This window comes from Hypomesus transpacificus, chromosome 3 (genome assembly GCF_021917145.1).
Source record: "Hypomesus transpacificus isolate Combined female chromosome 3, fHypTra1, whole genome shotgun sequence".
Taxonomy (NCBI): Eukaryota; Metazoa; Chordata; class Actinopteri; order Osmeriformes; family Osmeridae; genus Hypomesus; species Hypomesus transpacificus.
The window spans coordinates 6,744,930-6,768,706 of NC_061062.1; the positions used below are offsets into that span (position 1 = coordinate 6,744,930).

The 23,777-nt window shown below is 45.1% G+C and overlaps 3 protein-coding genes across 10 annotated transcripts; all 3 read right to left on the bottom strand.

Annotated features, from left to right (window-relative positions):
• Nucleotides 1-132: 132 nt before the first annotated feature.
• Nucleotides 133-6,081, bottom strand: pank2 (pantothenate kinase 2). Its single transcript, XM_047018343.1, has 7 exons — nucleotides 5,743-6,081; nucleotides 4,761-5,113; nucleotides 4,378-4,631; nucleotides 2,934-3,110; nucleotides 2,554-2,677; nucleotides 1,416-1,541; nucleotides 133-1,286 (listed from the first exon to the last, which is right to left on the bottom strand). The coding sequence occupies exons 1-7, from the start codon at nucleotides 5,954-5,956 to the stop codon at nucleotides 1,236-1,238; spliced, it is 1,299 nt and encodes a 432-aa protein (XP_046874299.1). The 5' UTR covers nucleotides 5,957-6,081; the 3' UTR covers nucleotides 133-1,235.
• A 195-nt stretch (nucleotides 6,082-6,276) lies between these two features.
• Nucleotides 6,277-12,801, bottom strand: mavs (mitochondrial antiviral signaling protein). 8 transcript variants are annotated; one of them, XM_047016510.1, is made up of 7 exons: nucleotides 12,716-12,801; nucleotides 9,967-10,036; nucleotides 9,694-9,823; nucleotides 9,351-9,531; nucleotides 8,954-9,256; nucleotides 8,435-8,847; nucleotides 6,277-8,291 (listed from the first exon to the last, which is right to left on the bottom strand). In XM_047016510.1, the coding sequence occupies exons 3-7, from the start codon at nucleotides 9,814-9,816 to the stop codon at nucleotides 7,350-7,352; spliced, it is 1,962 nt and encodes a 653-aa protein (XP_046872466.1). In that variant the 5' UTR covers nucleotides 9,817-9,823; nucleotides 9,967-10,036; nucleotides 12,716-12,801; the 3' UTR covers nucleotides 6,277-7,349. The 8 variants fall into 8 exon arrangements, with proteins under 8 accessions (XP_046872466.1, XP_046872482.1, XP_046872498.1 ...); XM_047016526.1 differs by having other exon boundaries at nucleotides 12,707-12,725; XM_047016542.1 differs by lacking the exon at nucleotides 12,716-12,801 and adding an exon at nucleotides 11,878-12,681 and having other exon boundaries at nucleotides 8,954-9,169.
• A 1,925-nt stretch (nucleotides 12,802-14,726) lies between these two features.
• LOC124489051 (G-protein coupled receptor 151) lies at nucleotides 14,727-15,653 on the bottom strand. Its single transcript, XM_047051683.1, has one exon. The coding sequence runs from the start codon at nucleotides 15,651-15,653 to the stop codon at nucleotides 14,727-14,729; it is 927 nt and encodes a 308-aa protein (XP_046907639.1).
• Between the last annotated feature and the right edge of the window lie 8,124 nt (nucleotides 15,654-23,777).

Sequence of the window (23,777 nt, forward strand, 5' to 3'; positions counted from 1 at the left end):
CCCTGGAAAGACACTGCCTCTTTCATGGATGGTTCTGTAACAGCTTTTCCACTTGCGTAAGGCAACAACGTCATATCAAATTGGGAATGTTTAAATGTCTTAATTTACCAATAACAAATGTGCTATAAGAAATGGATTATCAAAATAATTTATTACCAATACAAAATCAATTAAAAACATTGTGACAAAAGTACATTATGTCTTGCTCTACACATACCAGCCCACCAGAGGGCACTCTGAAGTAGGCCTAAGAAATATGCCGTCAGAAGCATCTCTTGATTGTCACCTACGCTGTAAATCATTACAGGCACTTTGTCTTGCCTTAAGAACGGATCAGTGGCTTTCAACTCTGCTACCAACAGACAGACAAAAGACAGAACCCGGAAGTTCACACCGACTCTAAATAAGACTCGCTTGCATCAAAACACAAATGTACGACCTCACAGTTCTGTATAACCAACTTCGGTTTTCAATCTGACAATTAAACAAAATTATAAATGTGTAGGTGTTTTGTATTGCATGCTCCCTATTGAATTCCAATAAGACAATTATGATAAGTAAAACCATGGAACAAACAGAGACTGTGTTAAACCCAAATGGAGTAGAGGTTCACAGAATTTAGAATGAGCCTGACATGCAAAAGGGTTTTTAAAGGATGGATGATGATATAGATACACATGTATACGATATTCCTTTGAACTGAACCTCCCAAACCACGTTCTGATGACTGCAGCATTTCTGAATACCTTACATATACGCTACACAAACAAAATGGACATTTACCACTCATGAACAATGGATATCCTCAACACAAAACATAATAAATTCATAAAACATCAACAGTTTGGTAAATGTAAAGGTCATGGATATAAAGAAATGAGTTTTCAAAAGAACAATACTGGTATAATGCTCAAAAGCATCAGATCTGCTCTCATCAGTATGGACAGCAGTTTGAATTTAAAGCTCCTTGAAACCGATTTGGAGACCTTGACCAGTCCTCTAAATACTCAGTTCTCTGACCTGTGTATAGTATTAAATCTTTAAGAAATACAGCATTTAAGGACACACTGGTGAGACATCTTGAAGATAAAGAAAAATATGCATTTCTAAAAATGTGCAGACTTGTTTGACTCTCCTACAGTACAGCTGTGCATGACATTCACAGTGTGTGACTGATTCAGAGCATAGTCATCAGTGCTTCAGTGGTCCTCTGGACAGTCGACCTTCCAGAACATTCATGAAGGGTTCAGAAGTTCCAGAAGAGCTCCAACTGCTCCGAAGTAACCCTGACAACACAAACAAGCATCAGTTTAGTTTGTGGTCGAGTCATCCTCATTTTCCTCTTTCCAACAACTTGTTTGGAGCCCAGAGGAGGTGGAAGGGTCTGTGTGCAGGACAGGGACTGTAGGGCTTACCTCGTGCCTGAGGAACAAAGCCTTTAGCTGGCCTTTGGACCAGTAGTCCATGGCGTAGGCCAGGAGCTTCATAGACAGGGTGTTCACCCTCAGGAAGTTCCCAACAAACACCACCCTCTCAATGTTCTTCACAAACACAGAGACATCATGGGGTTACCGACAACGCCTCAAAAACATGATTCCTGACCAAATCAATGCCTGTTAAACCCTGTTTAAGATGTCTCAACACACTGAAAGCTGAGCTTGTCATATTTTCTGTATCTTATTGTATCAGTAAGTTTCATTGGGTTGTGGGTGCATAAGTTTGTTGCAGGTCTCCATGTCCTCATAGCCCTGTACAATGCTGCTTGATCCAGACGCCACAAGGCAGCACAGTAAAGAGGCTGAGGACAGAGAGGAAACCGTGAACCATGATGACCATGACCACACAGCCTGAAACACACGTAACCTGGGGCTAGGCGATGCAAGGATCTTAATTTTCGAGAAACAATCTTAAACAATGCATTTAGTGTTGACAGGACTCGGTGGTCACATGAACACAGCTAATACTGCAGCAGTGGCTAGTACACAATATCTGCCACAAAAACTTTTATATTTGACAAATAATGCAACAGAACCTTACACAAGCTATAGCAACGCAATCGGGAACAACACTTACATAGACACCTTTCATGTCTACGTAGGGTACTGCAAAAACTGGGGGAGGAGTAGCAGTGGCTGTAATATTTATATATGTGAGATAATAGTAATGTGCCTTGCTGGTAGCAAGCATACTAATGTACCTTCTGGTGTCTTTAGAATTCTGTCCTAAGTAGAATATTCTCAATTGGGCATGACTATGTATTGCAATATAATCTTTACACATATCACCCTGCCCAAACATAAACAGCTTAATATACAGTGTTTATAACTAACCTCATTTACAATGTCTAGCACAGTGTTCATACCTGACCTTGGTTATAACAGTGTTTATAACTAACCTAATTTACAATGTCTAGCACAGTGTTCATACCTGACCTTGGTTATAACAGTGTTCATACCTGACCTTGTTTATAACAGTGTTTATAACTGACCTTGTTTACAATGTTTAGCACAGTGTTCATACCTGACCTTGGTTATAACAGTGTTTATAACTGACCTCGTTTAAAGCACACATCCTGGTGATGGAGCCAATGTTGTTGGTGATGGTCACCAAGGTCGCTCGGGCCAGATCCTCCTTGGAGACAGACTCCCGTTTGTCTTTAGACATCATGTTGCCAAAACTATATCAAGAGAATACACAGAGTAAGAGAGCGATCCAGATGGAGAGAACTAAATGTTGTAGGAATTTCTCAACTATGAATCCAAATGTTTTTTTTTTATCCTACAATTAATGACATGTGTTTACTTAGATGACAGATAAGTCAAATAACAGCTACATTACACCACAGTAACACACAACAGTGACGTGTACACGCAGTCACATAAAACAGTGAAATGTACATCCCTGCGGTAACATCACGTGGCATTAGGAGTCACCTGGAGGCCACGGCAAAGCCAGGGAGGCCGAACCTCTCGTAGTCGCCCCCGTAGATGTCCCGGACCAGCTTGTCCACACGCGTGCTCTCCCCCTGGGAGGCCATGTGCAGGGCCTCCTCAAAGCTGGAGCAGCCTGTCAGCAAGCAGCACAGCCCCAGGAACGTCCCTCCCCCCAGGCTGGACACACACACACACACGCCCTCAGAATGCTGCTCTGTATACCCGGACACATGCTGTTTCATCAGAGTCCTCAAATACGCTATTTTTGATGATTAGTACCTTTGTGTGATTGGATAGTAACACTGTTGGGATGTGTACTATACAAAACCTATAGTAGGACACCATCATGAACATCTGGCGTATGATTAAATAGAGTTCCGCACAGAATTGCATAACACAGCATAGATTACAGTCCGGTACAACAACAAAAATGTAATAGATGAAATTTCAGCCTAAGCATTCTGAAACTACGTAGGATGAACAGAATCCAGCTACCTTCCTACACTTCCCCCACGCTAACAGGAACAGACTAACTGTGACGCTGGTCCATGTAGCTCGACACAGATGTGTAGCACAGAGGTTATGTGAATGGAGAACTGGACACGTGCCAGACTGAATACAAGAGGCTCTTTCAAGCTCTGCAGACAAGCTAACACCAGGGCAGCAGACAGGAAGTCCTGAGATCAGCTAACACCAGGGCAGCAGACAGGAAGTCCTGAGATCAGCTAACACCAGGGAAGCAGACAGGAAGTCTTGAGATCAGCTAACACCAGGGCAGAAGACCCCCACACACGGAGAAAAGCTTACCCAACCCCATTTAACTTGGTACAAAATATTTCATTCGTAAAGCAACCTACAATGTATGACAGTTTACATTTGGCTACACTCCTAGTACACACTCCCCAACGGATGTGGTCTACTTGCTAGTGGAACCCAACTCTTGTTAGTTTTAGCACCAGGGAGACACAGAGGCCAGACGTCGCCCTACTTGTCTGACCGCAGAGGTGACCACAGTACCCATCTGATTACAACCTGGCCACACAGAACTACCCAGTGCTGCCCATATCTCTCACCTGTCTGACCTTCCAGCACTACCTGTCTGACCTCCCAGCACTACCTGTCTCCCAACCTGTCTGACCTCCCAGCACTACCTGTCTGACCTCCCAGCACTACCCGTCTCCTTACCTGTCTGACCTTCCAGCACTACCTGTCTGACCTCCCAGCACTACCTGTCTCCCAACCTGTCTGACCTCCCAGCACTACCTGTCTCCCTACCTGTCTAACCTTCCAGCACTACGCGTCTCCCTACCTGTCTAACCTTCCAGCACTACCCGTCTCCCTACCTGTCTAACCTTCCAGCACTACCCGTCTCCCTACCTGTCTGACCTCCCAGCACTACCCGTCTCCCTACCTGTCTGACCTCTCAGTCGTCACCCTGTCTCACCTGGTCCCCGTGACGCGTTTGTAGTTGTTCTCTGAGTAGACGGCCAGGATGCTGACCCCTGAGCCTATGTTGACCAGCAGCAGGGGGTAGGGGTTCTCCAGGGCGTAGGGTCTCTGGGCACAGCGCTCTGGGTCCGTAGGGTTCTCATAGTAGTAGCACTCGGAAGGGCCTCGGGACACGGCCGAGTCGATGTACAGCACCCCCCGAACCAGACAGTCCAGCTCATCCAGCTTGCGAAGCTGCAGATCGGCCATCTTTAAGGAAAACACAGAACACAAGCATGTTTAACCACCAAGTGAGAGTCACCGCATTGAGGTGTTGCCAAAGTGAAGGGGGGTTAGGAAGACAGCGAAAGCTGATGGTAGAACCGATTGCTTGCTCACCGTGCGGAAGTCAGACTCAAACTTGTAGGCCCCCCCGCCCGTGGCACAGAGGGCGGTGTGCAGGCTGGAGAAGTGCTTGTTGCGGACCATCTGCAGGAAGGCGGGCAGGTCCAGCGTGGGGAAGCGGATGAAGTGGAGGCTCCCCGTACGGCCGCACAGCGACAGCTCCGCCAGCTCCAGGTGGACGTCCCGGACCCCGGTCTTGCCGTAGGCCGTGTTGGAGGTGAGGTAGCGGCGGATGCTCTTCAGGTTCTCCACCTCCTCCTGCTCCTCCGCTGCCGTTATGTCCTTGGGCTCGAAGTACACCAACTTTACCAGCGTGCCACCAATATCCATCCCAAACCAGGGGAAGGCTGAGAATGAGAGAGACGGAAGGAGAAAGAAGGAGGTCGAGAGAGAGAGATGGGGGGGCTGATATTATGGAGGGCACAGGATGGACCATTATGTGAGAAGGTTTGGTTGGAGGCTGCTGCTGGATATTGTTTCAAAAGAATGACAAAATTAGACGCAGGTGATAGATAAAAAAACCATTTTATATTTATTGAATTTGTGTCCGTCAATGTAAAAACCCAATTATATTTAATTGGTTATAACAACAAACTTAACGTGGACTGAGATTGTAACGTAATGCTGCTGAACTGATCTTTTGCTACAATGGAACAGTGCGTACTACACGCCATCTTGACTGCCTGCCTGCCTGGCAGCAACGCGCCAGAAAGCAAGGTGATCTTACACTCAACAACGGTTATAGGGAATACCGTAAACTTACTGGCAAGAACATTTTACCAACAAAAAAATCGGATATATTTCTAGGAGCGCCACTATGCAATTTGTAAATGACGCAGATAACTACCTAACGCTGTCAAGGACTGTACACATGCACAATACCGCTTGCTTGCGTTAGCTTGAACAGTTCTTATTGAATAAATAATTAGACGGTTTGGCTCTTGACAAATTGCGCCAGCATGAAATAGTGACATACGCGGTCTGTTCCTTCTCAGCGAGTCATGTCTTGGTCTGGCGGTAGTTTCGGAGGTTTGTCCGTCGTCAGCTGTACTCCCACCGGCTGTATTTGACTCCATGTTATCGACTATCAATTTATTTTTACAAATCCCCCTCATTGTGCGAAGCTGCTTTGCAGGCGACTCATCCTCGTCCCTCGCATCCTCGTCAGACATCTTGCCATTCTGTTCCATTGAAACAACTCTGTCTATTATTACTAGTGACTACTCAATAATGTCCTGTTATTGGTCATTTTTGTTAAGTTGCAGTCGCGTCGCGGCTAGTTACGAGGTAGTACGACAGTGTTCACTCGCTGTGTACATGCTAATACTGTAAGTGACAAGAATGTTGAGCCTATCAGGGCTTATTTCTAATAAAATAGGCGGGTGGTCGAGTGTCCAACAGCCAATAGAGTGAGTATGTAGAAACTAAATAAAGGAACAGACAAAGGTAGCTAAAGTTGTTTTATGAGACAGCAGCTTTAGTTAATAATCGTAATTGAACACAATGAAGACATATTTTAGAAGAATTTTATTGATTTGTATTTGAATGTGCAACAGGTCGTACAGATTCTCAGAGTTTTGGGGTATCACACAAAGACCTACAGTCCACTTGGGCATCCTACTATTTAGAATATTTAATACATTTGCTATAGACAAATCCAAATTGATAAAAAAAATAAAGACTTTAATCTTATCTCTATAGTAATGATAATAAAATACAAATTTACAAGCACATATTTAAAATAAAGGTAGAATGCAAACTTGTACATATGGACATACTATACAGAGTGTCCTCAGTCAAGACCATACTGTTGTGATTTATTCTTGCTAAACAATACCTACACAAAAGCACAATCGAATGTTCAGTATAGTGTACAGTATAGTATAATAGTATAAAGTGCAGTATACAGTATATTAATAATAATACAAATGTATGTTCATGCTGCACTATCATTTGAGATGATAATACATCTCCACATAACAGGGTGTACCAACACATTTTTCAAACCATGTCTTACCTTGTTGTTCAATAAACTACAAATAAATAATAATAAAGATAATGAATGTAACGAATTTTGATTAACATTAAAATAATTGAAAGATAAGTCAAATTACTGGCAAGTAGTAGAATAATGTTACAGCATCCTAGCAGCAGATCCAAATCAGCATATCTGCATAGTCCCTTTTCTCCACAGTAAGCTACAGCAGTTTACATCACTCAAGTGTGTGAATAAATAGCGCTATCAGAAGGGTGCAGTAATTGTTAACCCTGGACACACAACTGGCCTGAGATAACCCTCTCAACAAGCTCTAGAAATACAATCTGTGAAGCATGTAAATACACACTTTGATTTAGCAGTGCTGCGTTTGGACTCTGTACACAATCATTTGGGAAGTTCTGTTTCTAACTATTCCTTGATTCTAAGTTCGGAACAAGGCAGGCTTCCTGTTGTTCGATGTCAGTTAAAGATTAAGCGTTTGCATCATCTCGGAAAAACGCTTCACCTTTATGCTCCAGTCCCTACAGTAAGGCACAGTGCCAACGCTCCTTCAAAGGACAAACTCCATCTTTCCGAAGACATGTTTAATTCCTCAGCCTCCATGCTACGAAGAGAGCCGAGACCCCCACTGCTGCCGCCGTCAGGAGATAATAGTTCTTCTGGTTCTTTGGGTTAGTTGGGTTCTTTAGTGGAATGGTTCCCCCCTCCTGTGGTTCCTGCTGCTGGGTCTCCTGCTCCAGCAAGCCCTCCTCCAGCTCCGAGTTCTGGCCATCTTCACTGGAGGAGGCCGCGATGACGGATATAGTGACATCGCTGATAGGAGGATCGGAAATAGGCTCCTTGGTTGCTTGGCCGTTGAGGATTTGACTTTTTGAGTCGTCAGCGACGCAGGCAGCGTTCCTCTGGACGCTCTCATGTAGGTCATCAGACTCAGGGACGCCATCTCCGAGTATAATCTGGGATTGGCTGTCATTATTCTTAACAGGTGGATCTCCAAATGAACCTACAGCATTACCCATCATGCTTTGGGTTTGGCCTTCGTGGTTCAGGACAGATGGTTCCTCATAAACACGGACCACGTTAGTTAGAACTTCCTGATCCCCTAAGGAGCTTTGGCAGGTAGACTCAAAGGAGTTCTCCTCAGGTTCATTATGGAACACGGACGTGTCCTCCTCGAGAACTCCATTCTGCTGACATGGTCCTGGGTTTGCAGCCACCTCGGGGTCAGAGGTCACAGTAGAGCAGACTGTAGGAGCTCTGGCAGCAGACTCGGGGTCAAGGCCTGAAACTGAGCGACTTATTTCCAGACATCCGGTGTTCACGGAGTAGGACGCCTCTGGGATGGTGTTATTTGTAGCGGGGCTGTCAGCGTAACGGGGGGTGCTCAGGAGAGGTGCAGGCTTGCTGAAGTACTCATCACTGAGGGTGGAGACTGGCCCATCTGCACCATCCACTGGTGACAAGCAGGGGGCGACAGAGACAGGCTGAGTCAGGGGAGCCTCTGCCTGTTCATAATCCCTCGTGACCTGCAGGAGAGGGCAGTGTTAGTGATGCTCATCCTTACTGTTGCTTTCATTGGCTGTATTTCAAGCTAATTCAACAAAAATAGTAGTCAGGCAATACAACGATGCACTCTTAAACAATGATTTGGCTAGCGTCTGATACCCACCTGTAGGGTGGAACCAGAGTCCTCCACTGGCTGCTGGGCCGGGGGAAGCACAACCAGGCTCAGGGGCGCGGTGTCCTGGACCGGGAGTTTTATCTGATACAGGGATGGAGAAGGTTTGGTGGTGGACGATGGGTCTGTCCGGCCTGGAGGAGTCCTTGGTGATTGGCTGGCTTCCACAGGGGCTGTTGGGATTTGGTCAGCCTGGGAGGAGGCGGTTGTATCAATGGGGCGAACAGCTTCAGAGGTCACCCCAAGGTCAAATCCTGGCACCTGGCTGGCCAGTGCACTGCCATCGCGTGAGGTTAGGGTGTCATCAGTGGGGACTTCCTGCAGGACTGCGACTGGAGGGGAGGGAGGTCTTTGGGGTGGAATCTCAATGGTTACGGGGGTTACAGGTGGAGGAGGTTTGAGATCTGGAGAATAGAAAAAACAATACTTATAAACATACTTCATCCAGGCATCCAAGGCAATTCAGTCAATTCCTTTTGTTTTCATCGGATAACAGGACAGTAGACCTACCGCGAGGGGCTACACTGCTGTGCGGCTGCTGCTGAGGACTCTCTGGGCTTGCTGGTGCAACTTCCAGGTGAGGATCCACAGCCATGAGAGGAGGGGAGGGCAGGGGGACTGGTGGTGGGTCTACAGCAGCCCTGAGTGGAGGGGAGGGCTGAGGGGCTGGCTCGGCAAGAGGTGCTGGCTGTGCTGGAGACGCTGACGCAGAGTCATCAGAGCTCTCTGGAATGGGCAGGGACGGATTAGGGGTTGGTGCTGGGTGGACATGGGCTTTGACTACCGTTGTTGCAGGGGAGGGAGATTTGGGATCTAGGGAACAGGAGAAAACATTGAGAGAATTCCCTCAGTCCAGACCTCACCAATGCTGTAGTGAGTGGAGAACGCTATCTGATTGGTTACTTACTGCGCTGGACCAAGAAAGAGTTGTATTTATCTTGGATCTCCTGGGCCAGAACATCGTGCTCACATGCCCTGAGCGCTGAGATTAACTCCTCAGGCCAGTTCTCCCTCCTCTTCAGGCAGTCCACCAACAGCTGCATAGCGTTGTAGTTCCCCGCCTGTTCCTTCTTGGCCACTATCTCATCCTGAAATCACGTGTAGGTAAACGCAATGGGAATGTTAAAAAGGAAAGTTACTGTAACTGCAAATGAACAGCGGCTAATTTAAAAACGAAACATATATGTTGGGGGATGTAAGTATTTACAGCTTTCCACCCACAAGGAGGACACAGTGGCGTGTTCATGTACCCTGTCTGACTGAGTGAGGCAGGACAGATGGGGCAGGATCTCCATCACTTTCACCGAGGTGATGAGCGTTCCCAAGTTCTTCCGGATGAAGTTGTTATACAGTTTATCACTGGCAAAGGACATCTTCAAGCTGCTCATCCAGATGGAGAGAGTCAGGCGTTAGGAACACAGTAACTATACTTCCAATATGATTACACAAAAGAGCTTGTTATCCAGTAGTTTGATTTGTGATGGGTGACATTCAGTCCTAGTTAATGAATAGTTCATAGTTACCTGTCCTCTCACTCAAGCTTGCAGCGCTTTCTCGGCAAAGAAATCCTGATTGTCTGCAGAAACACCCTGTCTACAAGGCAGTTAGAAACACTGTATGTAGGGCGGCAGTTAGAAACACAGCAGTGCACAGTCATAACATTCCACATCTGTGCAGACTGTTCTGTGTCTGCTATGACACAACCACTGGGGGGCGACCCTGGGCAGGGGATTTTTAAGAAACTGAAACCGAAATGATTTCTGTAGGAAACAGAAAGTGATGGCCAATAATACAAAAAAATAAGGAAAAAAAGTACAAATGTCATTCTTTAGGTGGGGTAATTCCTCTGCTTGGGAAAATGTGTACAGTTTGATCTACCAACTAGCTGGATGTGGTTCAGGGAAAAGATAGACTGAATACATCTATATAAGCACATAATGACAGTTGGATTTGGCTGCTGTTTTCTGTTGTAACCTGTTCTGAGACCTTAGACCAGCATTGGTAACTAATTAATGGCCTCCGGTCTCTGCAGCAGCTTAATATCACAAGGAGTTCTGCAAGACGGAAGGGCATCTACTGTGACTTTGGCATCAAATCCATCAACATTATCTCAGATGACACAATAAAAGATTCCAACATTCAAAATGATTACATTTTCCAATGGGCTATAAAAGATTACCCCACAGCAGTGTTCCAAGCATAGAAATATGAAAGTTACTATCTACGACTTAGAGAACCAATTGTCCACACTGTCTCAGGAACATCTCACGTCATCTCTGCCAGCCATTTCAAATCACACGTGAATCACTGTTTATTAAACACACTTTAAACCTTTCCCTGTTTATATCTATACAGACACAGGGAATAATCTGTTGTGCTGTTGGAACACATGACGTGACAACCACAGTCACATCTTCCCAAGCCTACTACAACTGCACGTTAGAGATTACTGTCAAAGACCTGCTTTGGCTCTGCACACTGAAGAAGCCCACAGCTCCCTACAGATAGTGGGCAGTAACTAAGGAGCAAAGTCTTTTGCGTTTGAACTGCTGGGAAGTTTGTGTGTCAATCCCTTGATAAGTAGCTACGAGCAAACACGCGCACGCACACACAAACACACTGCACACACTCATACACTCGGGTATTGTCAATGTTTGGTTATTCACATTTGACCACATCACTTTTCCAAAGTTTTTTTTTGCAATAACTGTCATGTGATTATGGATTACAAACAACTGCACAGGTGAGCCTGTTTTGGGGGAAGCACCTTGAGCCAAGGGCAGACATGCAGAGCTGTGCCAGAGGAATGCCCTCCAAAACACTAGGTCACCACTCAGCTCTGGCTGGTTGTACTTCTCAAAAGGTTTGTTGAGGGGAATAGTTTGGCAGAAAGAGCTTGGATTATATGATTGTTTATTGTCTATTCATACTTTTGTAATAACATTTATAAAATAATAGTCATTCAAATAAATAAAAAGTAGCCTGACTCATTAACACAGTTGAAGTTCGTGTAAGTTGCACTGACAATTCTTCTGAAAGCATTATTGAATTATTATGAAGAAAAGAAGTAGGCCTACAAATATACTGTTGGCCTTATAGTATTGTTCAAACGATATTTTTACTTCACTGTTGACCGACACAAAAACGTGAATGAAGTCGCAGGATATTACTCCCTTTTACTCCTCGAATGCGCCTTGTTAGACTTGCAAATAATATGTTGCCAGACACAGTAAATTAGGAGTCATTAATTGTCATTAAAGTTTGATTCTTATATCTGAGCGAGAGACATGTGTTTAGCCATAACTAAAGATTGTCACAAAGACCAATTAGGCCCTACACGAGCACTTGTTGCTATTCAATGTTAATACTATTGTCTACACAATAGTGAAGATACACAATCTGATACAATTAAACAGTCTGCTCGTTTTTCTCACCTTTCGTACCAGAGGTTCAGGAGTTGGTGGGTCTCTCAATCCAACGCGATCTTGCTTTCGTTATGGCCTGCACTCTTTGCTTTTAGAGGTGGATACCTTCCTATCCCGCATCCCATGATTGGTCCAGAGACCCAATTTACCGCTTATCATTGGTCGGTAAGGTTTATTTTAATTTTTATTGGTCGGCAAGGTTTTGCACGAAAATGATGACGCATTACAAGGTTATTTTTTTCTTTCAAGACACGCAGTGGTAATCCTGACCCTATTCTTAACCCGTTGACAGCTCTTCCGAGTGTCTCTGTTGTCACACACAAATTAACACAAACAGAATTAGCTTTATTAGTTGCCACCAGCCTTTTGTTTTCATTTATCTTGGTTTAGCTCATCTGATATTTTATATCTACCACAAACAAACCTTAAAACCACCAGTGTGGATATAGCCAGAGCCATATAAAGAGAGAGTTGCGACCGGTTGCGACACTTAAATAGACTTCCATCGAAGAATACGGAAGTAAAGCGTGTCACATGCAACCTACAGTTCTAAACGTTGTATTTTCCAACGTTCAACCCCATTCATTTTCAGTGTTTCCGAAGCAATTTAGCTGGTGAATTGATCGTTTGATCGTAATTTGTTTATATGGCTAAGCATACTAAATTGTATAGGCTTTCACAACGTTTAGCAACTTGACGAGAGATCATACAAAGATCATTCTGACATCCAAATGGTCTGATTGCAGGATGTAGGCTAAATGACAAATATTTGTCAGTCCCGAGTTGATCTATAACCCATGAATTTATCTGCTAGTGTATTTCAATGCACAAGGTTTACCTCATTTACCTGACAATATTATGTGGAAATCCTCCTCCATATTGTAGGCTATCGACTACAGATCCAGTTGTAGGCTGCCCATCTCCAACCAGTTGGTGGCAGTATTAACCTAAGGTTGTTCTGGAGAGGGCTGGACACTGTGGACAGCAGGCTTCAGCCTCTTGCATCCAAACTAAAAACCAATCTCATCTCCATCCTCCTACTCCTTTCTCTCCATATACGTCGGCGGTTGTCCTATGACTTAAGTAACTTCAGTAATTTGAAAGTAAACCTACACAGGTAATTAGCTAGGCCTAGAAGTGAACATACTCCAACGTCTACTGAACTTTTAAAAACAAAACAAAAACACGATTTACGTGGTGAGTTATATAACGTAAGCTTTGATGTAGCCTATACATCGTGTTAGCAAAAAGCATTAAAGTTAAATTAAAAGAAATTCAATTGACCAGCACAACCCTAACTCAACTGATGCACAAATAGGCACTTTTGTTTTCTCGTGGATGATGTAGAAAAGTAAACCGGCAGCTTTTTAATAAGTGTAATAGTTGTGTACTGGAATAAACATGGTTTGGGTACTGCTAGATGGAGAAAGTTCAGTCCTAGTTCACTGACCAGCACAAGCAGCTAAACCCCTGAAGCACTCCATAGGCACTAGCATGTACGCGGATGTTAGCTTCATCCGCATCAGTGCTGCTAAGTGTTGGTCTTTTTGCCTTTACATTTTCATAATGGCACAGTTGCATGTTGTGTACTCGTAATGGGGCCTTGCGTGCCTCCTGGCCGCAGGCCACTGCTCACCGAGGTAGAATGCATCTGGCATTCACGTGACCGAATGAAATAAAAGATTGGCTACCATTATATTGTTTGCAGTAATTGCAGACTTATTGAAACGAATTCAATCAGCTGATCTAACCCATCCAAGTTACAGAGGATTGAGTAAGTGCAAAAACCTGCTTGCTAGACGGTTCTGCTGGCATCATTTTTAAACCTTTTAATTCACAGTGTTATTATTTTTAACTTTTGGGGGATGGGCTTGGCTGAAGTTGAAGGATTCGCTGGTTGGAAATGAATAAACCATACCGTATTTGTACTTATTGCCGTATTGTAGCCAGGGACAGTATAACGCCTATAGGCTACTTAAAACGTCCTCCCACGTGCCTGGACAGGGCAGGACAGTGCAGGACAGTGCTAGAAAACTCAGTATACTTATTCTCCACCTCTGACCTTTCAACTCTCTCTCCATTCATCCTGAAATGTCAAATCTGCTCGAGCCGCACGGGGGGCAGTGCTTTGGTGCTGAATGGAGACCGTGGAGAAAGAGGGCCCGTTTTAAAAGGAACCCAAAGGTTAACATCAATCCATCTACAGTTAAAAATAACCCCAGTAGCCATATAAAGGAATATAACAGGCTGGCTTGATCATGTATTTGAATCATCTTCCTGCACACTAGGTCACATGGAGTGTAAGGGCTGTGATGAATCAGGGTCAGAGGAGCTGTATAGTTTCTGTTTGGCTATATGCCAGGGTACAGAGGCACTATAGCGTCTACAAGGTGTGATATTTCATAATAGTTACAGTATGTAGAACATGCACTATAAACCCAGAACAAAAACGTTGTTTTGTTAGCAGAACAAAAACGATACATGTTTATTATTAACAAAACATTGATGTAGGCTGTATGTATTTTGTAAATTACCTTTATGAAACACATGTAAACACGTACGTATGTAAAGTATTGTCTTCTGCATCCTCAAGATATACATTTCTTGAATATTTGTATCATATTTACATCGATAGGTTAGGGTTACCGACACAGTACAGGTGATCTTCATGCAAAAGTGAATTAATCTGATCAAAAGATGCGTAATTGATTGTAACAACAACACTGCAATTTAACGGTAGAAGTGAAACACCGTTGGGCCCTAAAGGATGAGGGGTTATTATCTTGTATAGGAACATTATTTTTTAATTTTTTTACAAAACGAAACAGGTTTTAACTGTAGAGTCAATGGTGAAATCCCTACTGATTGTATTTCTCCTCTCGTTCCCAGGGAACCGGGTCATCCTGATCCTCCTCCACTGCAGTGTTCCTGCGCTCGGTCCAAAAAAGTGCCACATCCGGAAAGGTCTTTCCCGTACCGTCGACAACTTCTGGCCTCGCGGACGAGGATGCCCTTTCCAGCTCCAGCGCAGAGTTAATAACCATCGGTCCTGTCTCTGATCCGTTGCCCTCCGCTTTAGGACCTTGGCTTAGGGCGATGTGTTTGGAGGTTCTGCAAGTTAGAAAACGCCACAGGGCAGCCAGGCCCTGACGCACATCGTCGTATATGCTCAGGAAGATGATTGGGGAAAGAGCGCTACATGCATACAGGAACACCTGTGCAAAAATGACCAGACCAACAGGCGGTTTAACGTCTCCAAGCTTGATCCATGTCCATGTTCCCCATTCCGGCAAGAGCATGAAAGCGTTGGCGCCGCTGACACAGAGCATCAGAGGGATAGCCTTTGTCTGGAGTTGCGGACTGGCTGCGTGGTTCATTGTGGACTTGGTGTTGCGCAAGGCTCTGGTGTAGAATGCAAGACTGAAAAAGATCGGAATAACAAAAGTAGCAGTTGGGTAGATCTTGTTGAAGACGTTCATGAAGTCGGAGGCGCAGATCGGCATGTCATAGACGCAAAGGTCGATGTCTCCATATGGTTTTAAAGAAACAAACATCACTTGGGGTATTGGAAAGCTCATGGACGCCATCAGTATGAACACCAGAGCTCCGTACACTTTAGTCGTATTAAACAAGTCGCTTTTAGACGTGCTTGTAACAAAGTTATGTCTAGCGTTGGTCGAGGCTGCAAGGACCAGCGATTTGGCCACCAGGCACGAGTGCTGAAACCAATCCGCTGTCTTGCAGACGAAAGTCCCCAAAGTCCAAGTCTGTCGGTAGTATGTCATCGCGCGCACAGGAGCGCACAGCACCAGGATCAACAAGTCGGTCGAGTTTAGGGTGACGAGGAGCGCTTTCAATTCGGACCCCCTTCCAGTTCTAAAATCGTGAGTGAGAATCAGTAGCACGAGCAGATTCCCCAATCCTCCTGTCACACTAATCCCTACTAGGATGGCAGGTAGAACCGTCTTGGTGTTTTCCTCTGGGAGCAGTTGAGCCCCTCCAGCAAAGTCAAGAAATGACATGTTTTTCGGCCAATCAATATTCATATTTTTGTCCTTTCTATTTCCAGCAATATTTTTCAAAAACGTTCAATTTGGAAGTGCTGACATGAACCAGCCGCTTCCACCTCCCAGTACAACCCAGATAGAAGGAACTGTCCACGACCCCGTGGTGCTGAAATACCGCTGATGCGCCACGATGCTACCAGTGGGAGAGCTGGCAGGTGCGCTATTTTAAGTGCTGCCATTTAGTGTCGTCAACCGCTCGCGTCATTTGATCGCTGTGGCCTGAGGCTACATCCAACCCAAATCTAGAAGAGCCTACTTTAACTGCAAACTAGCATCCTGATGCGGGATACGTTAAAACCTTTGTAAAATTCTATGTTCCAACTGTATTTAGGTCGTATTTGACTCCTTAACGTATACTCTAACTTATTAACTATAATAACTTGTTATTGGCACATATACGAGACAAATTGTAATCTCGTTGACTCAAACGAGTTACTCTTTGAAGAGACAACAATGAAATGCATGTGGTTGTGTATTCTGTGTATGTTTGTGCGTGTGTGTGCGTGTGTGTGAGTGGAGGGGGGAGTAACCTTTTCCGCTGTATTCAGAAGGGACTGTCAGGTTGTCAGTAATGTACTCCCTAGGGGTGATGGTGACCCAGCTCTTCTCTCGGCCCTCAGACCATCTTCTCTGACCGGATTCCTGCAGGAGATTCCAATGCAAGGTGCGCTGCTTTGTTGTGAGGAGCATTTGCGATAGACTGTATTTAGCCTCGGGGTGTGCGGAGGGTGCCCACTCAACCACTGTCACCTCCTATGAGACTGCCTGTTGCTAGGAGACCTGGGCCATCGTCGCTGAATAGTGAGGTTGGTGAGGGGAGCATGAGGAACTACTAACTAACTACTTATTGTTACTACTACAACTACTAACTACTTATGAATGTTATTACTACTATTTACTTATTATTACTACTACTAACTATTATCAGTACAGTACTACTGCTAGGCTTACTAACAATCTATTATTATAACTATTACTACCACTTACCACTTACTAACAATTTATTATTATTATAACTACTACTACATCTAATTAGTGTTACTATTACTACTACTTGTTGTGCTACTTATTATTATTAACTACTGTTTTATATACAGACAGCTCTCTGGAGGGGTAGCAGGGGCACACAGAGAGCTCTCTGGAGGGGTAGCAGGGGCACACAGAGAGCTCTCTGGAGGGGTAGCAGGGGCACACAGAGAGCTCTCTGGAGGGGTAGCAGGGGCACACAGAGAGCTCTCTGGAGGGGTAGCAGGGGCACACAGAGAGCTCTCTGGAGGGGTAGCAGGGGCACACAGAGAGCTGTCTGGAGGGGTAGCAGGGGCACACAGAGAGCTGTCTGGAGGGGTAGCAGGGGCACACAGAGAGCTCTCTGGAGGGGTAGCAGGGGCACACAGACAGCTCTCTGGAGGGGTAGCAGGGGCACACAGAGAGCTCTCTGGAGGGGTAGCAGGGGCACACAGAGAGCTCTCTGGAGGGGTAGCAGGGGCACACAGAGAGCTGTCTGGAGGGGTAGCAGGGGCACACAGAGAGCTCTCTGGAGGGGTAGCAGGGGCACACAGAGAGCTCTCTGGAGGGGTAGCAGGGGCACACAGAGAGCTCTCTGGAGGGGTAGCAGGGGCACACAGAGAGCTCTCTGGAGGGGTAGCAGGGGCACACAGAGAGCTCTCTGGAGGGGTAGCAGGGGCACACAGAGAGCTGTCTGGAGGGGCAGTGGCTGCTGTTTTTGTGTCCTAGCCTACTCTGGGTGAATCAGATGCTCCCCAAGGCTCTGATGAGAGAAGGAGAGAGAGAGAGAGAGAGAGAGAGAGAGAGAGAGAGAGAGAGAGAGAGAGAGAGAGAGGCAAATAGAGCAAGGAGAGACAGAGAGAGAGCGAGGGAGAATGGGAGAAAACATTAACAAAGAGTTTTTTGAGAGTCTAAATGAATGGGGTAGTGCTTCCCTGGGAGACAGTACTCTCCCTCAGACAGGATCCCAAGTTGTTTTCAGACCACAGGGACCATATGTTTAAAAGCAGACATATGCCAGTTTTGATCTGTTTCTAGAATTCCTTGATGCAGAAATGCTCTTGCATTGTAAGCAGGCTGCCCCCTACGTTACAGTAAGTGCAGTTAATAAAAAACACAGCCAAGCCAAGAACAAAACCAGGAAGCCGTGATGATTTTTTAATACTTTCCTATGGTTGTATATAATTTTTGATTGGAGAAGTGACTACCAGTGCTTGTTCAACCACTGATGTGCATGTTGAGGGACTTGTTCATGTGACATGTCCACTGTTGCACACAGATCACATTATCTCCAGCAAGCAGAGTGACAGTTACCAAGGCAATGCATTAGGAAATCAGTAAACCTGCAAACAGACTCCGACAGTGTCCATCTCTCCTCCACCCACCCCTCCTCTGAGCCTCTCTCCTCCACCCACCCCTCCTCTGAGCCCCTGTCCTCCACCCACCCCTCCTCTGAGCCCCTCTCCTCCACCCACCCCTCCTCTGAGCCTCTCTCCTCCACCCACCCCTCCTCTGAGCCTCTCTCCTCCACCCACCCCTCCTCTGAGTCTTTCTCCTCCACCCACCCCTCCTCTGAGCCCCTCTCCTCCACCCACCCCTCCTCTGAGCCCCTCTCCTCCACCCACCCCTCCTCTGAGTCCCTCTCCTCCACCCACCCCTCCTCTGAGCCCCTCTCCTCCACCCACCCCTCCTCTGAGCCTGAGCCCCTCTCCTCCACCCACCCCTCCTCTGAGCCCCTCTCCTCCACCCACCCCTCCTCTGAGCCCCTGTCCTCCACCCACCCCTCCTCTGAGCCCCTCTCCTCCACACACCCCTCCTCTGAGCCCCTCTCCTCCACCCACCCCTCCTCTGAGCCCCTCTCCTCCACCCACCCCTCCTCTGAGTCTTTCTCCTCCACCCACCCCTCCTCTGAGCCCCTCTCCTCCACCCACCCCTCCTCTGAGCCCCTCTCCTCCACCCTCCCCTCCTCTGAGCCCCTCTCCTCCACCCACCCCTCCTCTGAGCCCCTCTCCTCCACCCACCCCTCCTCTGAGCCTCTCTCCTCCACCCACCCACAAAGAATTCCTATTGTAAAAGGTCAAGAAATCTGAAATATCAGCCCCCCCTCTGCACCTGTGTAGTGTGTGACTGTGTGTATGTGACTGTGTGTGTGACTGTGTGTGTATGTGAATGTGTGTGTGTACCTTTGTGTGTGTCTGTGTGTGTGAATGTGTGTGTACGTACGTGTGTGTGTGACTGTGTGTGTGTGTGTGAATGTGTGTGTGTGTGTACCTTTGTGTGTGACAGTGTGTGTGTACCTGTGTATGTGACTGTGTGTTTGTGTGTGTGTGTGTGTGTGTGTGTGTGAATGTGTGTGTATGTACCTGTGTGTGTGACTGTGTGTGTGTGTGCGTGTGTGTGTGTGTGTGTGTGTGTGTGTGTGTGTGTGTGTGTGTGTGTGTGTGTGTGAATGTGTGTGTATGTACCTGTGTGTGTGACTGTGTGTGTGTGTGTGTGTGTGTGTGCTTGCAGCTAGACCTCCCACAGATTCCGTACAGACATGACAGTGACTTACCGTCACTTCAATGAACCAGCAACATGAGACACAGACAAGGGACTTCCTGCAGATACCTGTCATGGACTTGTTGATGTCTTATAGCCTATACAGGCAAACGTGATGATATGTCACACAAAGCCCTTTGATTTAGTGTTTAGGATTTGATTTACATCAGAAGTGAATATTTATAACAGTATTTCAGTGGTCAGAGTCATGGCCTAAGACCAAGGGGTCACATTAAAAAACGGAAACAAATTATATTTAAACATCAGTGATTGGATGCGTCAATCTAATTAATCCGTGTACACTGAATCACATTAGTTACGCTTTTGGCACCAGCGCATGAAATCGTAATAACTTGATCAATTTATTTTGTTTTCATTTTATTATTCAGTCAGCTCAGGGGAGGGGGCACAGGGGGGGCCAGGGATATTTTTACAGGGGCCCTGGCCCCTGTAGGCCCCCGTGTAGAACCGCCACTGACTAGGACTGTAACTGCAAAGGAGAGGAACCATTTCAACTTGGTTCCAATGCTTTGACAGTTTTTCTCGATTGCTAACATACATTTCTTGAATGTTCGTTTTTCTCAAAACTCTAAACACACATGCTCACACCTTTCTAACCAGACACTTTTGACCCAAAACTAAACATTGTGGTCAAAACCATGTTATATGTCGTAGAAAACCAACCTTTGCTTTTAAATTTGACACAAAACCATCAAATACTATCAGCCTTCTGAATACCCTTTACATGTTTGCTGGGAGAAATTGATAAACTATTATAAAAAAGGTGTTTATTAACCAATTTATATAATGTGACCCTGAATTTCCACTGTTCCACTCCATCATCCGTCTGGCACCATGTGAATTGTGCAATCACACAAATACTACAATTGTCCTTCTTACAGACTGTAACATTTTCCACTCAAACATTCTACAGTACAATACAACAATTGCTTGTTGAACTATCATGCTTGTAACTAGCAAGGCCGGATCTACTATATGGGCAATCTGGGCAAGTGCCCAGGGGCCCTTGGGCATAGGGGGGCCCTCTGTGATCGGAGAATTGTATTTTATTTTAATTAATTTTTGACAACATCAAAACGTCACAACAAGGCCTGCTTGGCCCTCGATTTTGATAATTGTCCAATCAGAATAAAATAAAAGTTGATTACAATTAAGTATGATGGGGGGAGGGGGGGGGCACATGAATTTCAGTGTCCAGGGGCCCTTTGGGGTACTAATCTGGCCTTGGTAACTAGTGGTCATTGTAATGTACTGAAAGTCACCAACACAAATTTGCCAAGAGGGAACTTGTGGAAAAAAGAAAAAGGCCTGAGAAAACAAGGAAATCAACAGAGTGTTTCCCCCCAAGGTAGGAGGGGCAGAGTAGCTTAATTAAAGACAATCGAACGTCAATCGATGCAGCTCTAAAACGGCTCAGGTTTAGCTTTGCTCTCAGTCCAGCTTCCCTCTCTTAATGTCATACCGTGCTGCTCGCCAGCATGTTCTGCTGCTGCCCCCTAGTGACACCACAGTGCATCTGTCACGCTGCATATAGGATTGTGTGCTTGTAGAATCACACAAAACTGACTAAAACCTATAGTAAAAAAAAAACGTCTATCTGTACAAAAAGGCTGCACAACTGTAAATGCTGAGCGTGTCTCTGCACACCTGCACATGGCATTAAGAAAGCAGGCTAAACCAAGTTAGGCAACAAAATGATCTATATATTTTGAACAAATTAACAAATTATTCTCTCCTTTTTCTGCAATCCTTTGCTCCTCCCCTTCTCTATCCTTTCCCCCTGCTCTCCACTCGATCCCAAATGCTGGATAAATAAACCAACCATAATGACGTTAACATAGATTCACCGGTAAAAACAGGCTTTTCAGAAATACCGTTGTCTACGTTGTAGGCCTATCCCAGAGGTCGGCAACCTGCGGCTCTTGAGACGCATGTCCCATAATGCAGTCACATGTCACACTGTCTTCTTTAGATTGAACGCTGGAGAGCGGCAGAGTACCATTATGTAAAAGCGCCTGACAGATGCACGGCCTTAACTTTACCAGCAGAGGGCGAGTGGCCTCTCTCTCCATCAAGGTGGACATGTCTGTGAAGAATGGGCAGCTTGAAAGAACGTCGTGATGTTTGAAGGTTCCATTAAGCCTTTTCTGCCCGTTTGGGGTTGAATACAACCAACAGCAAAATAAAGTTTGTTGTGGCAAACTGCTAGGCCTGTGATCTTGACCTTAAACAGTGGACAGACACAAACACACCATGTGGCTTTACACTGAGAAGCACCCCCCCCCCACACACACACACACACACACACACACACATGGAGATTCATGTAAACACACACACTGACACACACACATAAAAACACAAACTGATTAAACTTGGGTTTTCCATGCATACACAGGAAAATGTCATTTTTGTTTAATCTAGATGACTTGTAGGTTGTTGCCTTGATGCATACAATCATGCCCCGCATCAGCCTCCGTACATAATGAAAAGGGCTTATCAGGATTTTGGCCCCAGGGTGACGTCGATTTTCTCTATTTCCTGCAAAGACTTCGCTGGGAATAAAACGAATGCCACTTTAAGCATGTGACCAACAGGAATCACCGCGGACAACGTGTGCCGCCGCTTCTTCTGGAACGGAACAATGACTCAGAGAGAATAAAATGAAGAGTTCAATTGGGAAGCGATTAAAATGAATAGAAGCCATGGCCAGATAAGACACACACTATTTCCTCATCTATTTAACATTCATTGAATTGAATAATCCGCTCTTATTATCGTAAATAGTCTGCATATTTACCCGGAATATGCTAATTTATGTTAGCTTCAAGCGCTCCATGACTTAATATTTTTTCATCAATATATGCATATCTCTCCTTGATTCCTATAGGCTATACTGTAGCTATTTGAAGAGAGGAGGTGGGGATTGAAGAAGAGGAAGAGAGGGAAGAGAGAGATCTGTTAGTCCTCATTGTTTGTGTAACTTTCCCCTGGGCCAAGCCAGTTACATTTCAATCAAAAGATTCATTGTAAAGTCATTATACCAAACTAGGCACTGATAATTGGCTGTCACTTTGCATAGTGTCTGCACTCTAGCTGTGGGGCAAATGACTACGGTCTTATCTCTCACTTTTAAGGGAAAATAATGGACAATTTATCATTTATCTTCGCAGCGAAATAATAACAAGTTAAATGTCATTCCCCGTGTCGTGCCTTTCAAATAGAAATGTTGGCTTGCATGGCCTCGTTACCCAGGCAGAGAGGAGAGAAGATACATTTATAAAAAGCTACATGAAAACCGAAATAATTTACATTTCCCGGCTTCAACGATTGCATGGACAAATAAATAAGGACAGACGTTTTCTTTAATCAACATAATGGGGCATAGGGAATTTGCATTCTGTCAGCAAATTCATATTTCCATCCTGGTTGGACCAACACATTGATGAACACCTTATATAAAAGTTGAACACATTACCATACATCAAGACCCGTTAGCCTATACAATGTAAATAGCTAATTATTTGAATGCAAAAACATTAACTTTATTGAAGTCGTATATTGAGAGTAATCGGCTAACTCAGTTGATTGTAGGCTATTTTCTTCTCTTGTAGGCCTATATCCTATATAGGCTAATTGAGCGAAATTGCAGCCTTGGCAAATCAGAGATGATAACAGGCCATCATCATTTCTCATTTAGGCAACTCCTTGATTGATCTAATCAATTCATTCATCAAGAAAAGCGTATATGTATAGGCTATGCCTGTATAGTTATAGTCAAGGGTCTATAGCTGGCAGGGACAAAGGCTTACTCGCTTTATTTTAACAATGTTGTATCCTTCATTTTAATCATCCAATATAGGATAATGGGAGCGTGAAAGAGGGCATTACTCCTGTCAAAAAAGGACGACATTCATTCCCATTCGTTTATCGGATTATGTCCAATTCGAAGGACAAACGTAGAATGACTCGCTTGGAATTCAAAGGCAACTGTCGACACGGCGACGTGTTTGGACAAGGATCAATCATCAATCAGTCTATAGGAAAAATGAGACGCGAAGGATACAGAGATTAACAAAGCTATACCAGTTGTGTTGACAAATAACCTCTAAAATCCCTTCAATGAATGCACGCAGCCACGCGCCTTTGGCTTTGACACTGGCCAGTGCAGAACGAAAGGGCAGTGGTGAAATCCTATTCAGATGGTAAATTCCAGCTGAATATATTTTCCAACAACCTAATAACAACACAATTATTGATGTTTAGTTTTATCGT